Genomic DNA, 19448 nt, shown 5'->3' on the forward strand with positions numbered 1-19448 from the left:
AGTTACAGTAAGATGCTGAAAATGAATCTATATATATATAGATATATCTATATATATCTATATATATATATATATATATATATATATATATCTATCTATCTATCTATCTATCTATCTATCTATCTATCTATCTATCTATCTATCTATCTATCTATCTATATATATATATATATCTATATCTATATCTATATCTATATCTATCTATATCTATCTATATATATATATACACACACACACACACACACACACACACACACACACACACACACACACACACACACACACACAGTTGTGGTCAAAAGTTTACATACACTTGTAAAGAACATAATGTCATGGCTCTCTTGAGTTTCCAGTTATTTCTACAACTCTGATTTTTCTCTGATAGAGTGATTGGAACAGATACTTCTTTGTCACAAAAAACATTCATGAAGTTTGGTTCTTTCATGACTTTATTATGGGTTAACAGAAAAATGACAAAATCTGCTGGGTCAAAAATATACATACAGCAACATGAATTAGCAATTTTGGTGACTTAGAAAGTTGTGTCAATGAAATGAGCTTCATAGCATGGCCTCTTAACTTCTTGTGAGTGATTATGAGTGACTACAGCTGGTGACTTCTCTGAGGCCATTTAAATAGGGCTCATTGGATACAAACGCCCACAAACGCTACAATGGGAAAGTCAAAGGAGCTCAGCATGGATCTGAAAAAGCGAATCATTGACTTGAACAAGTCAGGAAAGTCACTTGGAGCCATTTCAAAGCAGCTGCAGGTCCCAAGAGCAACAGTGCAAACAATTGTTTGTAAGTATAAAGTGCATGGCACTGTTTTGTCACTGCCACGATCAGGAAGAAAACGCAAGCTATCACCTGCTGCTGAGAGAAAATTGGTCAGGAGGGTGAAGAGTCAACCGAGAACCACCAAAAAGCAGATCTGCCAAGAATTAGAAGCTGCTGGAACACAGGTGTCAGTGTCCACAGTCAAGCGTGTTTTGCATCTCCATGGACTGAGAGGCTGCCGTGCAAAAAGGAAGCCCTTGCTCCAAAAGCGGCACCTTAAGGCTCGACTGAAGTTTGCTGCTGATCACATGGACAAAGATAAGACCTTCTGGAGGAAAGTTCTGTGGTCAGACGAAACAAAAATCGAGCTGTTTGGCCACAATGCCCAGCAATATGTTTGGAGAAGAAAAGGTGAGGCCTTTAACCCCAAGAACACCATGCCTACCGTCAAGCACGGTGGTGGTAGTATTATGCTGTGTCGCTGTTTTGCTGCCAATGGAACTGGTGCTTTACAGAGAGTAAATGGGATAATGAAGAAGGAGGATTACCTTCAAATTCTTCAGGATAACCTAAAATCATCAGCCCGAAGGTTGGGTCTTGGGCGCAGTTGGGTGTTCCAACAGGACAATGACCCCAAACACACATCAAAAGTGGTAATGGAATGGCTAAATCAGGCTAGAATTAGGGTTTTAGAATGGCCTTCCCAAAGTCCTGACTTAAATCCCATTGAGAACATGTGGACAATGCTGAAGAAACAAGTCCATGTCAGAAAGCCATCAAATTTAACTGAACTGCACCAATTCTGTCAAGAGGAGTGGTCAAAGATTCAACGAGAAGCTTGCCAGAAGCTTGTGGATGGCTACCAAAAGCACCTAATTGAAGTGAAAATGGCCAAGGGACATGTAACCAAATATTAGCACTGCTGTATGTATATTTTTGACCCAGCAGATTTGATCACTTTTTCTGTTAACCCATAATAAAGTCATGAAAGAACCAAACTTCATGAATGTTTTTTGTGACAAAGAAGTATCTGTTCCAATCACTCTATCAGAGAAAAATCAGAGTTGTAGAAATAACGGGGAAACTCAAGAGAGCCATGACATTATGTTCTTTACAAGTGTATGTAAACTTTTGACCACAACTGTACACACACACACACACACACACACACACACACACACACACACACACACACACACACACACACACACACACACACACGAGATTGTGAAAATATCAACTTGAAACTTTGCATCTATAAACTATGTATTGCTAATTACTTAATTAATCTCTTTGTCTGTCAGCTAATGGATGCACTTTAGCAGATCCTCGATCGAGGGAACTCCCACTTCATACCTGAACTGAAGACCCGCTGGGGGACCTTTTTCGAGAATGCACAGTTTTATTTTTTCAAAGGTCATGAGGCCTCCGCTGCTGGAGAACGGTAGTTACACATTCTGACCATGGAAAATCCCTTAAAAATATTGGTTTGTTTAAATAACTGGCTGCAGTAAATCAAATGAGACTACTTTTGTTTTTAACAGTAAAGCACTCGATTGCCACGATGAAGGCTTTTCCAGACAGGTTCCCATCACCTGTGGCTCCACCCAAGAGGGTAGGACATGCAAGTGAGGCTGTGCTTCACATCCTTGATGTAAGAGATTTGTGCATGTATGACAATTTTCACATTACGTCACCATAAGATATGAAGAGTGAATTGTTTTTAATGATATCTGTTTTTCTTCTTGTGTTTGTGCCAGTCTCCAGAAGACCCCAACACCTTTCTTCAGACGAAACCACTCTTCAGCCCTGTCGTGATTGTCTGCGAAACCAACTGCATACTGGCCATTGGAACCATGCCTGTGCTGACCTTTCCAAAAGAGGACATCTATGCCCGTGTGATGTATCTCATGGCGTGTTATTACGCCTTTTACCTTACCTATCCTATTCCTTTTTTTTTTTCTTGTTTTTGATAGTTGAATTTTTGCAGTGTTTTTGTGATGCTATCTGGGTGCTAACTTAGCTAAGCTAGCTGAAGCCTCTATAGAATGTTACGTTAGGTAGCCACAGCATTCACACCAGCTAGCTATTGTTGAACACTGTTTCACTTCTTGGTATCCAGTTTCATTCTCAAAGATAGTTTCTTTCGATATAAACGTGAGAATTCTTCTATATTCTCAGCAAAAGATGGAGAAAGAAAAGCTCAGCTCTGTAAAGACTGCTCTGAAGACGACCCAGCAGGAGCTGTACACTGAACGTGACCAGTGTAGGAAAGCCAGGCAGACCCACCTGGAGATGCAGATAAAGGAGAAGCAGAAGTTTGCAGCTGACCGTCTCCAGTGGGAGCAGGAGAAAGCCTCCCTGCTGCAGGAGACCAGAGCCTCCTGTGTGGCTGAACTTGAACAGCAAAAGATGGAGAATGAAAAGCTCCAGACTGCTCTGAGATGCAAAAGGGACCAGACGTCCCAAGCCCAGCTGGAGGAACAGAGAGCGGAGATAACCAGGATCAAAGCAGCCCGGAAAAAGACAGAAGATCTGTTAGAAACTGAGCATTTCCTTTGGCAACAGGAGAAGTCTTCCCTTCAGGCCACAGAAAAAGATCTTCACAGCCAGATCACCAACAAGCAGAAGAAGAAGAAGAAGAAGAAGAAATGGTACAAACTCTTCTAATGCGCGGCTCCCTATTTCAATGCTGAGGGTTAAGACTTGATTCCACACTTGTGAAGTGATTTCACTTTTAAGGTGTAAAACTCAAACTAGTCCTCACAAAGATACAATAACTTAATTCACACACAACCCTACGCCCCTAACCCTAAATAATGCACACTCAACCCACCAACTCTGTTGTGTTGTTCATTCTGTACACATGACATCTATCGCACTTCTGTCCATCCTGGGAGAGGGATCCCTCCTCTGTTGCTCTCCCTGAGGTTTCTTCCTCTTTTCTCCCTGTTAAAGGTTTTTTTTTTGGCGGAGTTTTTCCTGTTCCGATGTGAGGGTTCCAGAGCAGAGGATGTTGTATGTGTACAGATTATAAAACCATCTGAGGCAAGTAAGTTGGCTCAACTGATTTGACATGTCGGTCCAAATATAGTGTCTTTAGTCTGGAGTTACATGTTGGTCATCTAAAGAGAATAATTCAATTAAAAACACCTGAACATTACTTTCTGCAACATTTTGCTGGTTTAGTACGAGTCTAAAGTGTCTTAAGAACTTAAGGCCAGAAGGTTCATTTAATGTTACAGCACCTTTCAAACACCGCTGCAATTCAAGGTTTTATGGCAAGGAAATTCATTAGAAATTTCTTTCACCTGCAAATTAAAGGTTAATATATCCAACATCCAGCAGCAGAAGTGAGCAGAGGGCTGTAAAGACCCGCTGGCAACATCATCGACTCAGTCTGCAGAGACCTGAAGCCGCGCCAACGCTTGTATGTTATTAATTATCGTTAATATTATTTATTTCTTGAGATTCATCGATACCGAAACATATTTCTGATTTCAGTAAACTGGCTGAAATAGCTGAATCAGCTATCGGTGACGACGTGCAGATCTGGTATTGGATACCAATATTTAAATAAATAACAATTCAGTACTTTTTTATCTATATTTATTTGTCCAATTTTGTTTTTCAGTTGGGAAAGCAATGTTTAAGTCAAGCCTGATTTTGCCTTAGACATAAAATAATGATCTTATGAACTTCCACACAGTGAGGCATACAGCTTATTAATCTAACACTGGTATCAGATCGGTACTCGGTATCGGCCCATACACAAAGCCCAGGTTTCATTATCGGTATAGGGACGGAAAAAGTCAGACCGTTTCTCTATTTATTTATTTATATGTATATTTCGTGTATTTATTTATTACTGTGTTTATTTATACATTTGTGTTTACGTATGTACATTTAAAAACTTGGGTATCATATATATTTTTATATATATATATATATATATAGAGAGAGAGAGAGAGAGAGAGAGAGAGAGAGAGAGAGAGAGAGAGAGAGAGAGAGAGAGAGAGAGAGAGAGAGAGAGAGAGAGAGAGAGAGAGAGAGAGAGAGAGAGAGAGAGAGAGAGAGAGAGAGAGAGAGAGAGAGATAGATTTTTAATATATATATAGGTGCTGGGCAAGTTAATGCGTTAATGCATTAATTAATTACCGGCAACAATTATTTTATTGCGCGTTGACGCAGTTTTTAAAAAAATGCAATACTGATGACAGCAAATCACCCAAACAAACGGTGGAGGGAGGCTTCGGCAGACTACGCTGGATGCAGCGTGTGGGAGAGGTATAGATAAACAAAAGCAAGACAAGCTAACAAATGCCACAGCGAAGTGGAAAGCTACAAACTGCAGGCTGATTAGTATTGTGGAAGATGTCGGTCTGAGGAACGTTCTTAGGATCGCAACGAATGACGGCACGTATGAGCCTCCCTCAAGATGCACCATCACAAGAAGAATATACTAGTTGTATGAAAACGAGAGGACTACAAAAGCGACGGCGTTACGAGCACCAGCTGTTGCTTTCACTGGAGACTACTGGACATTGCTGGTTTAATTCGCTCTTTTGTAAAGTAACCCAACCATTGCTTGTCATAGCCAAGTTCCGTCACATGGTGGCAATGGAGCATAATCAATGATGCATGACCGGCAGTACTGTGTTTCTGTGGATGACAATGTGTCATGACACAGCTGTTGTGCCGTGCCTCCACACTGGATGTCGCTGTTGGATCAGCAGTTTGTGGGAAACCGTACCGCTGACCTTCAAATCCCCTCCCCCTCTATGTCTTCCAGGTCTTCACAGGTTTGCACCATCATGTGTGCTGAGGCTGAAGCATGTGTGTGCGAATGAGGCTGCCTCCTGCTCCACCTCCTCCCCGTCTCCATCACCGGTGTCCTGCGTTCTGCATCCCTCTGCGAAGGACTCGTCACTGCAGCTGGGGCTGTGACAGCCTTAGCAGCTTCATCATCTCCCGCTCGTCTGCCTCGAAAGCAAAAGCATCCATTTCTTACGAGCATCCCAGCACCTCCGAGCTGCACACACCCCCTCTCTCTCAGATCTCTATCCTCCAGCAGCCGTGTGTCGTACAAGCCAGCGGCCAGGCAGTCACATCCTGGGCTAGTTTACCCCTCTTCCCTTCTGCTCGGCTGGGCTCGCCACCGCAACAGTCCCCCATCTCTCATCCTCTTCGCCATCATCCACTCTCTGTAGCACCGGGCAGGAAAAAGCAGGCAAGCTGTCTCTTTTTCTTGCAGAAGTGTCTGTTGGCTGGGCAGCTGGTCTTCCACTGTCCCTTTGGAGGATGATCCTGTGGATGAAGACAGAGGAGATGGCCCTCGGGGAGCTGCTGGAGAGACTGAGGACAGTCACTCAGAGCATAGGTGGGTGACAACAACACACTTAACAACTGTAATCCCTGGTCATTGCAGAGGATTATGCATGTTTGTCTGAAACATGGCTATAGGTGAAATGCTAATCTGTATTCAGCCACGAGAAATGACAATATTGTATCTCTTGTTTGGCTAAATTTAGACCAAATGAAAGTTTAATCGAGGGTTTATAAAGGAAAATGCAGGATCATCATGTGAATGAGCTACACATCTTTGTTTATGCAGGAATCCACACCAGGTTTAACAGCCGCGTGAACCTCTTGTTCATGCTGTCTGCCTGGAGCTAGGGTGGTGTTTGGCCATTACGCCGTTCTTTTGTCACACGATTTGCTTTTACAGTTTAATCTCACTGTGGAAAATGTGATATTGACTCGTTTTATTTCGTCTAGAATGAGAAAAAAAGTAGTGCATGGTGTTGTGACATGGATTGAAATATTTTGTATTGCATTCAGATAGTTCAGTTATGGAAAGGCAAAGCGTCCTTTGTTATAATTGTATATCTATCATGTTTAATTGCATTACATCTCATTTGTAATCTGTACACTGATGTCTGCAAAATTAGCAAAAATATCTACGGTTGCCCATTGAAATCGATGATGATATCTACTGCAAAAGCCAGGCTGATACGTGTGATACTGTTTCTCAGTACTCCACCCTGTTGAGTTACAGTTTTGTCGATCTATATCTATATATAGTCATATCCCCACTGTAAACCTGGACAGGTTACTCACTTCATGTAGTCACATCACCTCTTAGATTTTGCTGTCAAGGCTCTGCTATTGTGTTTCGTGCAAAGCTCCACTCTGTGTGTTTAGTCATGGCCTTTCATATTTTCTCTGAGGAGTCAAAGCGGCTGCAGGGAAACATTGTATGTCTATCATTACGCAGTCATGGAAAAGAAAGCTATTTTGGATCCTTTCTGATTTGACACGAGAAGCCTTTTCCAGACTGCAGATGTGATGTCCTGACTTTGCTCTTGCAGCCTCATCATTTATCACCACTGACTGAAGGACAGATTTCTCTCCTTAATCTAACAAGGGCACCTAAAATCAGCTTCTCGTTTCCCTTTTGATCCCGTTATAGAGATTTCCTTTAATCCACTCACAGCCATTCTCACAAGCGTGAATGCACACTTGTGCACCTTTCTTTTCATAAGACTGGAGATCAGTGATGTTGGTTGGATTTAGAGAGGCCACAGCTGCTCATTTAGTGTCATATGTGGTATTGTAGTTTTCAGATCATGATTATTTTTCTCTGTATTTGTACGTGCAGCTCCAGTATGAATTCAGATGGAAGAGGAATAATGTAATATATACTGATACTGTGACATCACGACTCAAAGCATGATTTAAAAAAAACAACTACAATAACGATGAGGCTCTTGTTACAATCATCATGAATACAGCACAGTGGGCTCGAGTTGCATCTCCTCCTTAGCACCAGAGATGGTGGAAGTATGGCGGCAGTGAGTGGGTGGGTGGACTTGTGCGAGGAGGGGGCATAGCAATGTCGAAGCCAGAGGAATAAAACTGAACATACTACAGCTCTGACAGAGAATTATGAGCTGCATGACTCCAGACATGATAAAAATGAAATGACTTGAAAATTATGAAAAAATTTCATATTCTTTCTTTTGTACATGTACAAGCATTAAGTGTGCGACGTTATAGTAAACATTTGCAGACATTGCAATCATTGGCAGCACTTTGTTTAAAAGGAAATGTGACAGGAATGTGCTGTGGCAGGAAGATGAGAGCAGTAATCGGCTCAGAGAGAGTAACACTGATCACAGAAGACAGCAGAGAGGAAGGGACCAGTGAGAGTGAGGAAAAGAAAGATTCAGAGAAACTCTGGGGAAACAAAGTCAACTGAGGATGAAAAGGATTTGTCATTGTCTAATCTGACGAACGGATGGCTTCTACATCGCTGAAAAGGAGGTGTCATGTTGTAAATTACTTCTCTCTTCCCCAGAGAACAAGTTGCAAACAGATCTCGTCTCTGAATTGGATCATGGTTTCTGACTGATGTGCCTAAACATGCAATAATCTCAAACTGATATCAATTCAGGAGAACCACACTGGCCGCCTGTATTTTCTTTTTCCTATGAGTGGCAGCGATCCAATCCCATCCGTCTATCAGTGTGGGCATTCAGTCAGTAATGCTAATTAGCATTAAACATGGAGTATAGCTTTGGCTGATGGAAATGTAGTTTTTGCAGGTATTTTGTCATAAACGGTAAGATTTGACCTGATAATGTGCTATATAAAAAGTCAAGGGGTCACCAAAGTTATTATAATTTATCTTTAGCAGATTATGAATGTGTACAAAATTCCATGGCAAAAATGTAGATATTTCACTATAAAACACCTGGTCAACAGGAAGAGTCCGATGATCACCGAAGTCATTAGGATGCATTGTCTGGGATCCATGAGTGTATGTACAAAATGATGTACCAATGCATCCAGAAGATGTTGAAATATTTACCTGGATAAGTGAAAGCTTCGACCTGCTTGTGGCGCTACAGGAAAAGGCAGGGGATCACCATCGATTGCTTCTCCGGGAAACATCAATATCCGTACAAAATCTGATGGCAATTGATCAAATCGTTGCTGAGCTATTTCAGTCTGGACCAAACTGGTGGACCAACCAACCGAGACATTGCAAACGTAAAGCCACGGTGTTAGCATGGCTAAAATAACATGAAAGTTAATCTCTGGTATGAATAAACAGTACATTTATAGTTTAGCATATTCTACGTTAATCAGTGAAATGAAAATAATTCTTACTTGCAGCCCTAATCAAAAATGTCTTCTCCTGGACTCCGACTGTGCATTTGACCTACTTCCAGTTGATCTAAAGGGACACATCCAGTTCAGTGAGTCACAGGTCTCAGCTTTTCCAGCAGGAATGTGTTCATCTGCTGCCAGTGATGCTTGGGGGAGCTGTTTTATTTATTGCGCAGCAATAGTGACATGTTATATGTGGTGTTGTGGAGCAGGGCTAGTATGTATTCACACCTCTCTGCTTGTATGTGAGAGACTGTCTAGTGTGTGTTGCTGCTGAGCCAAGCAGGAGCTGAGGTTTATGAAAGTGTCTGAGCTCCAGGCAGCCCAGCTGTCTCACGACTTCATGGTTGCTACTCAGTCATTTGTTACTGATCAAATGCTCCCCTGAGGCACTGTTTTGGATTGAAAGGGAGGAAGGAAGGAAGCTTGCTTATAAATCAGATATACGTAAGACTTTACTGTCACAAATAATGTGAGTGTCAGGTTACTTATTAGCTCGAGGTCAGGGGTTCAACCCTCCAAGGTGAGCTGTGCTGTTTATCCCTAAAGGCATAGCAGGTGTATAGCCAGATGGATCCAGCAGGTCACTATCTGTCTCCAGCTAATCAGCAGTGGTCAAAAAGGACGAGTGCTGCAATAATAAAGCATTCTCAATTTATGTCATTGCATTTTATCGAGGGTTACAATGTATTTTTCCCATCAAACAAAATATAATTTAAACTGTCTGTTGAGGAATTTGCGGCCACCACTTTGGTCCAGACTGAAATATCTAAACAACTACTGGCTGAATTTCCAGGAGACTAAGTACTGATGTTCATGGTGCCCAGAGAATGAATCTTACCGACTTTAGTGACCTTGATCTTTTTTTTCTTTTTTTTTTAACTAATGTACTGTACTTTGCATTTACTTCTAATCAGTGAATGTTGGCATACTAACACACTGCTGAGATAGTGAACACAGTGAACGTTATACCTGCATCAGCATGTTAACATTGTCATTGTTGGGATGTTATGCTGATGTTAGCATTTAGCTCAAAACGTTGCTGTGGCAAAGCACAGCCTCACAGCGTCACTAGCATAACTGTAGACTCCTACTCTTGTTGTTTTCTGATTCGTGGTGGTCTTTGTGGATTTCAGCAGCTTTGGTTGTTACGTTAGGACAGGCTGACGTATGAGCTTTGTGTGCTTGTGTATATGTTTGTGTCCACAGAGGCAGGTATATGGAAGTGTGAGAGCAAACAGAACTGAAGGGCTTCAGATGAAGTAACACACAGGAGGTGGGTGATGCTATAATAAGAAAACAGGCCTGATTAACAGGGGGGCAGGAGAAGATGGGGGGTATGGAGGAGGGGTAGATGGCTGATGTTGTGTGTCTCGTCCTCCTGCAGTCGCCGCATCAAGTGTGAGAGTGCAGTGCCTCTCTCATTGCTATTCTAAGCCTATAAACTGCAAGCTGCCTTTTGCTCGCCAAACACACATACTTAAAAGCCTGCCAGCAACCTCCTCCACTCTCCCATCAAAGAGGACCCTCTTTGCTCCTCCACCTCAGTAACCAACACACTCTGAGCCGTCTATGTCTACTGCAAAGTTTCAGTGTTGGAAGGTTTTACATTTCCATGCTCTCCCGGTTCACCAGGAATGAATGCCTGAAAGAATCTGGGGAGATAGAAAGAGGGAAAGAAAAGGCAGATTAGTTAGGGAGTGGAGGAATATAATTAGCCTGAGCAGCAGAAGGGGATTTGTGCTTCAACGTCTGCCCTCTGCTCCAGCTCACCTCCAGCCTCCTCCCCTCCCGTCCTTCCTTGGAAACCTATGCTACTCTGATCCGTCAATAGTAGCACTTGCGACGCACTTGCGACAAGGTATGCATGCGCATTCAGAGTGAGCTGGGCCCATACTCACCTCGAGTGTGAACACTTTGTTTCAGAGGTTGTGCAGACAGTGACTCAGCTTTTTTTTTGGTTCTGCACTGCTGTTTCCTGAGTCCCCAATGTGGCACTGCAGATGACACCAGGCTTGTCTTGTATGTAGCCAATGCAGACATCTCCTCAGAGGATGCATGTGAGATCATGTTGGCTTGATTCCGAGTGAACCGGCACATTACAACAAAGAAGGTCCTTCCCATGCCGGCATTTGGGGGCTGTGATTCGGAGTCTATCAGAGTGTGCAGCGGAGCTTTGCAGGTGCAGCGTGGGCTCTCTCTGGATGACAGAGTTTGTTGCAGTGTGTGAGACCAGCAGACTGCTCTCATGTCTCTGCACGAGTTTCTGCGGGAGGGTGGCGAGGTGTCGTACCGGATAGTGAACCGGCTTAGTCATCTGATCCAGAACCTGGACGTCTCTGGTTTGGGCTCTCCTTTCCCTTTCAACCCTGCCAGCCGCAGGAACTCCTGGAGAGACTGGGATGGTAAGACCAAAAGAGGAAAGGTGTGTGTGTGTGTGTGTGTGTGTGTGTGTGTGTGTGTGTGTGTGTGTGTGTGTGTGTGTGTGTGTGTGTGTGTGTGTGTGTGTGTGTGTGTGTGTGTGTGTGTGTGTGTGTGTGTGTGTGTGTGTGTGTGTGTGTGCGCGCGCGCGCGCGCGCGCTTATGTGCAATATTCCAGTGTTCATGGCTGTATATGTATGCGTGTGTATTTGTGTGCAATATTCCCGATTGAGGCTCTGGCCAGACTTCTGCAGGGCATCACGCCCAGAGCCCCACACACAGTGTTTCCTGTGGGTTTCCCTTTGCTCCCCACTGGGCTGTTTGTGTGTCTTTGTGTGTACAACAGTTGTGTCCACGAGAGTGCGTGACTGCGCAGTTTAAACAGTCTCTTCAGTTTCCAGCTTCGCAGCTGCACTGATATTTTTTCTGTAGCGGTAACAGATTCCTCAACATATGCAGAAATTGCAGCACACAGCACCTTCCCAGCAGACGAGCTGGTGCAAAGGAGTGGGAACTGCTGATTAAAGCTGCTGACTTTTCAAGTTGGTGTCCTGCCTGTCTGTCAGCCAGATTGTTGCCACTTTTTCCACTGCATAGAAACAGACTTTTGCTGGTCTCACTAACACGCAGGGAGAAAAGCATGGTGAGCAAAGCAAGGAGGAGTGCTTCTCAATGGGACAGCGGGATGCCGATGGTCCCGCTTAAGCCAAGTGAGTCAGGAGACATATGCATGGAATTTTTTCTGTCTGTCTGTGTGGGTAGAATGCTTGTGTATTTTTCTATGTCTGATGAAAAATTTGACCGAAAACTCCGACCCTGTGTCTGTATATGTAAGCTATTTTCCTGTAGCTTGCTGACACAATGTATGTGAAAACGTTGTCTCTTCAAACGTACATATATTTGTCTCTGACCGAGGTTGTCCTCTGATATTTATGTTTGTTCTGTCCCTGGTTGAAGGTTGCTTCTTGTTCAAAGATATTGCTGTGCCTGGCACTTATGGATTGCATGTGTGTCTGCAGCTACAGTACAGTATGTGCATATGCGTTGGCACCTTTGGACTCCACAAACAGTATGTGCATGTTTTTCTTGTCTGCTTTGCCTCAAGCTTTGCCTGTCTTTGCCTCAAGCTGTGTAGTTTCAGGGAAGGTTTCCAGCTCTGTTAAAATCATTAGCCATGAGGTGAATTCGTACAAGAGAGGAACTGTGTTGTTGATCTAGCATTTGTTTGGTTTTACTGGCTGAGGCCACTTAACAATACTGTCAGAAATACTGGGAAAGAATATTTGTGTGTGCTTGATTGCATATGTAGGTCACTAACATAAAAACATTGATCGGCAAGTTGTTCCACCTATGACTGATTCTTAAAATCAGAAGAAGCCCAAATTAAACTCAGTTGTTTCCAAAGCAACAATATTCTAACATAGTCTGACAATGTTATAATAGTACAATGCTGAATCAACGGAATACTCTTTTTTGCAATGGAGAGTTTTTTTGAAGAAATTATCTAAATCAATGCAGCACAATCCGAGATGTCACCTTTTTTAGTACACACATTTTTCTTCCTTGTGAAAAAACCTGGCGCCCAAATTACCCACAATTAGAGCTGGGTATCGGTACTCAATACCTTTTTAAGGTTTTTGTTTGTATGGTTTTCCTGGCAGCCAATCACAGCATTCTTAAATTGAATGAGACGTGTGATTGGCCCACTACTGCAACAGCTACAACCCATACAGCCAGCTTTGAATACGGACATGTCTGAGCCTGCGGCTTGCAGCTAACCTACAGTGCTAACGAGGGCAACAGTACTGACAGAGCAAACAGTTTTAACCCGGGGGTAACCGGAGGGTGGGCGTTAACTCTTCCACTTCAACACAGTCCCGCCACTTTGGGTCGAGTGACGGAGTTATTGTTTTACCGAATGAGAGCGATGATATCATTTTAAGGGTACTGGTATTAATGCTGGCATCGTCATTTCTTAAAACATACCCAGCCCTACCCACAATACAACTAGACAGCCGATAGAGTCTGTGTATTATGCTATTAGGTGGGGATGCACCGGTACAGATACCAGTATCTGGTCCGATACTGTGCTCATGTACTCGTAGCGATAAAACTACTCTGATACAACCGCACCTGATACCGCTAAGGCAACGTGGAGTTAGCCTGTCGTCAGTTGAGCCTTACAAGCCGCCCAGCTCAAGCTGTATATTTAATTTGTTACTGTCAGAAAGTGAGGAACATCTGATGAAAATGAAACATGTTTTTAAAGTCATTGTTAGAACTGTAATGGTATTATTAAGAACTCATATCGGTACTCTGTATCGGCAAGTGCTCAAATGTGCGTCCCTTCTATTTGGGGCTAACGCAGCCTTGAGCTGCCAGCTTTAAGTAGAGATGAGGGGCAGCTTACACTCATTCTCATCATATTTTTTAATTTTCTAGTTTTCTGCTCCAACCTACGCTGACTCAAGGCACATCATCACTTGAGTTCACTTATCAGATCCCCAATTATTTTAAACATCTTATTTGCTGACTGAAGCTCTCTGATGGATACATCTCTTGAGTTAGAGGAAAAGTATATCTGATACACTAGTTGCTCTCAGTCTTGGTACTCACTCATTGGCTTTATGTGACGAAAACACCATGAATCAGTGTCTTTTAAATTAGACTGGGACTGCGAGTTGAGCGTTCTGTCTCTTTGTTTGACCCTCTTGTTCGCGTTGAGTTGTGCAGTTCTTTAACCTAATGGCTCTCGTGTTTATCTCAAGGTTTATGGCACTGATAACCTCGTGCTTGCCCTTGGTCATAGAGCAAACATATACATTAAACACAACCCCCACACACATAACACACACTTATGCTTGCAGATGCAAGCTTTCATACCCATGCGCACACGCACACATGCAGGCATACATGTACACACACACTTAACACAATCAACATCTCTTGCCCAAACCTTTTAGCACACTGAACTTGTGTTTGTAGATAATGGGTGAATTGGGAGAGAGAATGGTGTCTATTGGCTTGTTTTTAGGTGAAATGTATCTTTTATGCAACGCATTGAAATGGAATCTAAATCGCCACATTCTGTTAAGAAACAGTGTCTTTCTTTGAGAGGTCTCATTAGAACTAAGTCTTTCAGTAAATGTGTAAGAATGGGGTCTTTTATAAACAAGAATAGGGTCTTTGAATGGATACAGTCTGCGAATGGTTAAATGGGGATGCAGGCAGTGTTTGAATGGGCTGGTCAGAATGGAGGCTTTGTACTTTTGGTCCACATCTCCCTAGATAAGGCAGACGAGGAGCCAGAGCTTTGTTGAACTAGGTAAATGAGCACCGGGGAAAGGACTGAGAGCTGCGGTTCCTATAACACTGTGACAGAACATAACATGACATAACTTAGCATGCATAACTTTTTCCTGTTTCTCACTAGTCTTACAGAGTCAAAAGTGGATCCCTTTTTAGAGGTCCGTCTTAGTCATTCATTGGCAGGTTGGAGGCATTACTGTTCAACCAGGAGGGGTCAGGTAATTGTGTTTTTTAGGAGAGGGAAAAGGGTGGCAGGGTGAGCAGGGAGGGTGGGGTTAGGGTGCTACACTGTTGCTTTTGTCTGCAGGTAACCTGAGGTTGCAATAGGAAGTCCCCTCAGTTACTGAGTGATGTCCTGCAGGCTGTAGAGCACCTGCAGCCCGACGGAGAGCGGGAGGCCGCATGTGGAGTCTGGTGAAAGGTGGAGTCAGAATGAGAGGGAAACTGTTGCAGTGATACCTTTTTGTTTTTGCAAAGCTGCATGGAACAAGTGTTGCAGAAGAGGAGTGAACAAGACGTAGGCTGGTGCAGCAGGATGGGGGGAGAGGAGAAGGCCGATTCAGGTTTCCTGATGGAGGAGGATGTTGAGGTGGAGTTAGACTCTGGGTTTTGCATTGATGTGGACTTAGAGCTGAGTTTAGGGGGACAGGTGGCTGAAGGCTCAGATGAACACACAGATAGAGAGGAGTTGGACTGGTTTGTGAATACAGGACACGCAGATTCTCCATTTGCTAGTAATGCGCTAAAAGAGGAAAGTCCAGGAGGAGTTGGAGGGAGTCGAACCTCAGGGGAAGGCGAGACGGAAGCTGATAAAAGGTTGATGGAGAATGGAGAGACTGAAGCGGAGAGAGGAGTAGAGACGGATGATCAAAGTGAAGAGGTCAAAGAGGAGGAGATGGAGGGGTCACTGGATGTGTGTTTGTGGCCAGTAGAGGAGGGTGGGGGTCATGTACGGATCTCTCTGGAGGAGGTGAAAAGATATTACCGATTTGCTCGCTGCTGCCACTGGCTGTGTGGTAGGTATCAGATGTTTTTATTATTTTCTCACCTTTTTTGTTGACAAAATAAGTCTTCCCTTGTCACAGTCTTTCTTTCACCATGCTGTATATACATTATTTGTTTTTGTGGGCAGTGTATCCCTTTTATTATACTAAGCACAATGTGGGTATCTTCTACCTGTCCTTTTCTGTTTGAGTTGGCCTGTCCTCTACCATGCTCCCACGTAGAGTTGGGTTTGGAATACACAGCATTTGCTTTCTTTGTTGTAAGTGAAATCTTGAGTTCATTTGGCTGTGCAGTTTCATCTGATGTCTGTTTTTTCCCTCCTTAAAATCTATGACATGTAGAAGAAGAAACTGTAAATCACAGACACCCAGTGTCCTGTTGTGTGTATGTACAGTTGTGGTCAAAAGTTTACATACACTTGTAAAGAACATAATGTCATGGCTCTCTTGAGTTTCCCCGTTATTTCTACAACTCTGATTTTTCTCTGATAGAGTGATTGGAACAGATACTTCTTTGTCACAAAAAACATTCATGAAGTTTGGTTCTTTCATGACTTTATTATGGGTTAACAGAAAAAGTGATCAAATCTGCTGGGTCAAAAATATACATACAGCAGTGCTAATATTTGGTTACATGTCCCTTGGCCATTTTCACTTCAATTAGGCGCTTTTGGTAGCCATCCACAAGCTTCTGGCAAGCTTCTCGTTGAATCTTTGACCACTCCTCTTGACAGAATTGGTGCAGTTCAGTTAAATTTGATGGCTTTCTGACATGGACTTGTTTCTTCAGCATTGTCCACATGTTCTCAATGGGATTTAAGTCAGGACTTTGGGAAGGCCATTCTAAAACCCTAATTCTAGCCTGATTTAGCCATTCCATTACCACTTTTGATGTGTGTTTGGGGTCATTGTCCTGTTGGAACACCCAACTGCGCCCAAGACCCAACCTTCGGGCTGATGATTTTAGGTTATCCTGAAGAATTTGAAGGTAATCCTCCTTCTTCATTATCCCATTTACTCTCTGTAAAGCACCAGTTCCATTGGCAGCAAAACAGCCCCACAGCATAATACTACCACCACCGTGCTTGACGGTAGGCATGGTGTTCTTGGGGTTAAAGGCCTCACCTTTTCTCCTCCAAACATATTGCTGGGCATTGTGGCCAAACAGCTCGATTTTTGTTTCGTCTGACCACAGAACTTTCCTCCAGAAGGTCTTATCTTTGTCCACGTGATCAGCAGCAAACTTCAGTCGAGCCTTAAGGTGGCGCTTTTGGAGCAAGGGCTTCCTTCTTGCACGGCAGCCTCTCGGTCCATGGAGATGCAAAACACGCTTGACTGTGGACACTGACACCTGTGTTCCAGCAGCTTCTAATTCTTGGCAGATCTGCTTTTTGGTGGTTCTCGGTTGACTCTTCACCCTCCTGACCAATTTTCTCTCAGCAGCAGGTGATAGCTTGCGTTTTCTTCCTGATCGTGGCAGTGACAAAACAGTGCCATGCACTTTATACTTACAAACAATAGTTTGCACTGTTGCTCTTGGGACCTGCAGCTGCTTTGAAATGGCTCCAAGTGACTTTCCTGACTTGTTCAAGTCAATGATTCGCTTTTTCAGATCCATGCTGAGCTCCTTTGACTTTCCCATTGTAGCGTTTGTGGGCGTTTGTATCCAATGAGCCCTATTTAAATGGCCTCAGAGAAGTCACCAGCTGTAGTCACTCATAATCACTCACAAGAAGTTAAGAGGCCATGCTATGAAGCTCATTTCATTGACACAACTTTCTAAGTCACCAAAATTGCTAATTCATGTTGCTGTATGTATATTTTTGACCCAGCAGATTTTTGTCACTTTTTCTGTTAACCCATAATAAAGTCATGAAAGAACCAAACTTCATGAATGTTTTTTGTGACAAAGAAGTATTTGTTCCAATCACTCTATCAGAGAAAAATCAGAGTTGTAGAAATAACTGGAAACTCAAGAGAGCCATGACATTATGTTCTTTACAAGTGTATGTAAACTTTTGACCACAACTGTATATAGGATCTGGTATAGATCCTTTTGATAATGATCAAGAATGATGCATTACTGCACTATATTTAGAGAGAACCATGGGTAAATGTTTGTTCTTCAACAAGTTGTGATGAGCTGAGGCAGTACAGACGAGACATCAGCTGTGTTTGGGAGACTTGATATATCGTTTGGAGGGGTTGAGGTGTTTTGACCATTTATTTTTTTCATTCATTTCTTCAGGATGATTGTTTTACAACTTTTCCCCAGATTGTTTTTTTCTGATCACAAACCATACCCTTATTTCTTTGTGTGATTACAGACCCAGTGGAGCAACACAAATGTTGACCATCGCCTTAAACATTGCCTTCTTTAACCTTAACCTGAACCCTCTCCCCTCTGATATTATATGGACTCCTCTGTCACTGCTCAGCCCTATTTAGTGCTTTGCTTTATTTTGGTGACTCCCCCCTCCATGACCATGACTGTAAACCCCTAATTCCCACTTGCTGCCCCCCCCCCCCCCCCCCCTTCTGTTGTTGAGTGTCCATTCTGTTCCCTATTACTGAACAAGAATATATTCAGGCTTCCACACTTCCTGGCCTGATCAATGGGAGTTCCAGACCTCTGCTCTAGTCCTGTTTAATCTGTGTCAGTAGAAGCAGGCAGTCCAGGTGTGTGACTGTGACCCACTAATGTTTGACTCGTCACTCCACAAACGTGAGCGTGAGTGGACACTAATCCCCATCGTTAAGCCTTTTAAAGAACATTAGCGCCTCAGCCAGCAGGAGGTTTGTGTGTGCTGTGTACGTGTGTGTCTGTGGGTGTGTGGGGGTTTGTGTGTTTGTTTGTGTGTGTGGGGGTGTGTAGGATGTTGGAATAATATGTTTGTTCAGGAAGTGTATTTTCTCATTAGCAGAAAAAGGGCTCTTGTTCAATAATTCAGTTCAGTTCAAGCAGTTTGTATAGCAGGGAGAAGTATGAATTTTAATCTGCCATTTTTATTGCACGGTTAAAACACCAAATACTTTGGTATCCTCTAATCATGTACCATATAATCCAATACAGACAATTATGAGTAAAATAAACAAAGTCATTTGAGCCCTTTTTCCCCCTTCCAACAGTTGGGAGGATGTTGCTTGTGTGCGTCAATATACACAGACTTTCATTTAGACCACTACAATAAGTTAATCATTTATATACGCAGGTTTGTTTTTTTTAACATAAATGATAATTGCTGTGCTCCTTGTGACATCATCGATACTTGCTGATCGGAAAAGACACTGGAGTGGTTTCTATGTCTGTTTTTCTTTTGTGAGGAATACAGTAGTATCTAAAACTGGATCATCCTCTCCCTTTCTAATAGCCAGAGGGGCTGTTAGCGATTGTGCAATACTGTGTCAACTTTAAGTGCAAGTTTGGAAGGAAGTAATGTAGTTGTAGGCCGAAAGGAGGAGAGGCAGGACAGGAAGAAGCAAATGTAAAAAAGGGGCTAAAACTCAAACCTGTCATCTTCCAGGAGTTTTTTTTTTTTTCCAGTAACAGAATAGCTTCCTTCTGGAGACAAAGTCCAGCTATTGATGGCCTGGATGGGGGGTTGGTTTTGATATGTGTGGGAGTTGCTGGGGGCAAGGCGTGGCTGGCTGAGTAAGTGAGGCTGGGTCAGAAAGTGGAAACTGTTTGAGGTTTCTGTGTGAACTTGATTCCATGAGGGGTGTGTGAGTAAGCGCTCTGCAGATGGCTGACAGTTGGATC

General features: G+C 43.1%; 1 protein-coding gene across 8 annotated transcripts in view; it reads left to right on the forward strand.

The window, feature by feature from the left end:
* Window positions 1-5395: 5395 nt before the first annotated feature.
* mcf2lb (mcf.2 cell line derived transforming sequence-like b) overlaps window positions 5396-19448 on the forward strand; it is a 41103-nt gene continuing 27050 nt past the window's right edge. For 3 of the 8 annotated variants that reach the window (XM_068705022.1, XM_068705024.1, XM_068705025.1), the window contains exons 1-3: window positions 5396-5581; window positions 6034-6159; window positions 12006-12085. In XM_068705022.1, coding sequence (XP_068561123.1) covers window positions 5421-5581; window positions 6034-6159; window positions 12006-12085 — 367 coding nt within the window. In that variant the 5' untranslated portion in view covers window positions 5396-5420. Of the gene's footprint in view, window positions 5582-5857; window positions 6160-11168; window positions 11360-12005; window positions 12086-15269; window positions 15701-19448 lie in introns of those variants that run through there. The other 5 variants (XM_068705029.1, XM_068705027.1, XM_068705028.1 and 2 more) reach the window with 4 other exon arrangements.

This window comes from Cebidichthys violaceus, unplaced genomic scaffold (assembly GCF_023349555.1).
Source record: "Cebidichthys violaceus isolate CVI_PGR_0920_01 unplaced genomic scaffold, fCebVio1.0.p SCAF_11, whole genome shotgun sequence".
Lineage (NCBI taxonomy): Eukaryota > Metazoa > Chordata > Actinopteri > Perciformes > Stichaeidae > Cebidichthys > Cebidichthys violaceus.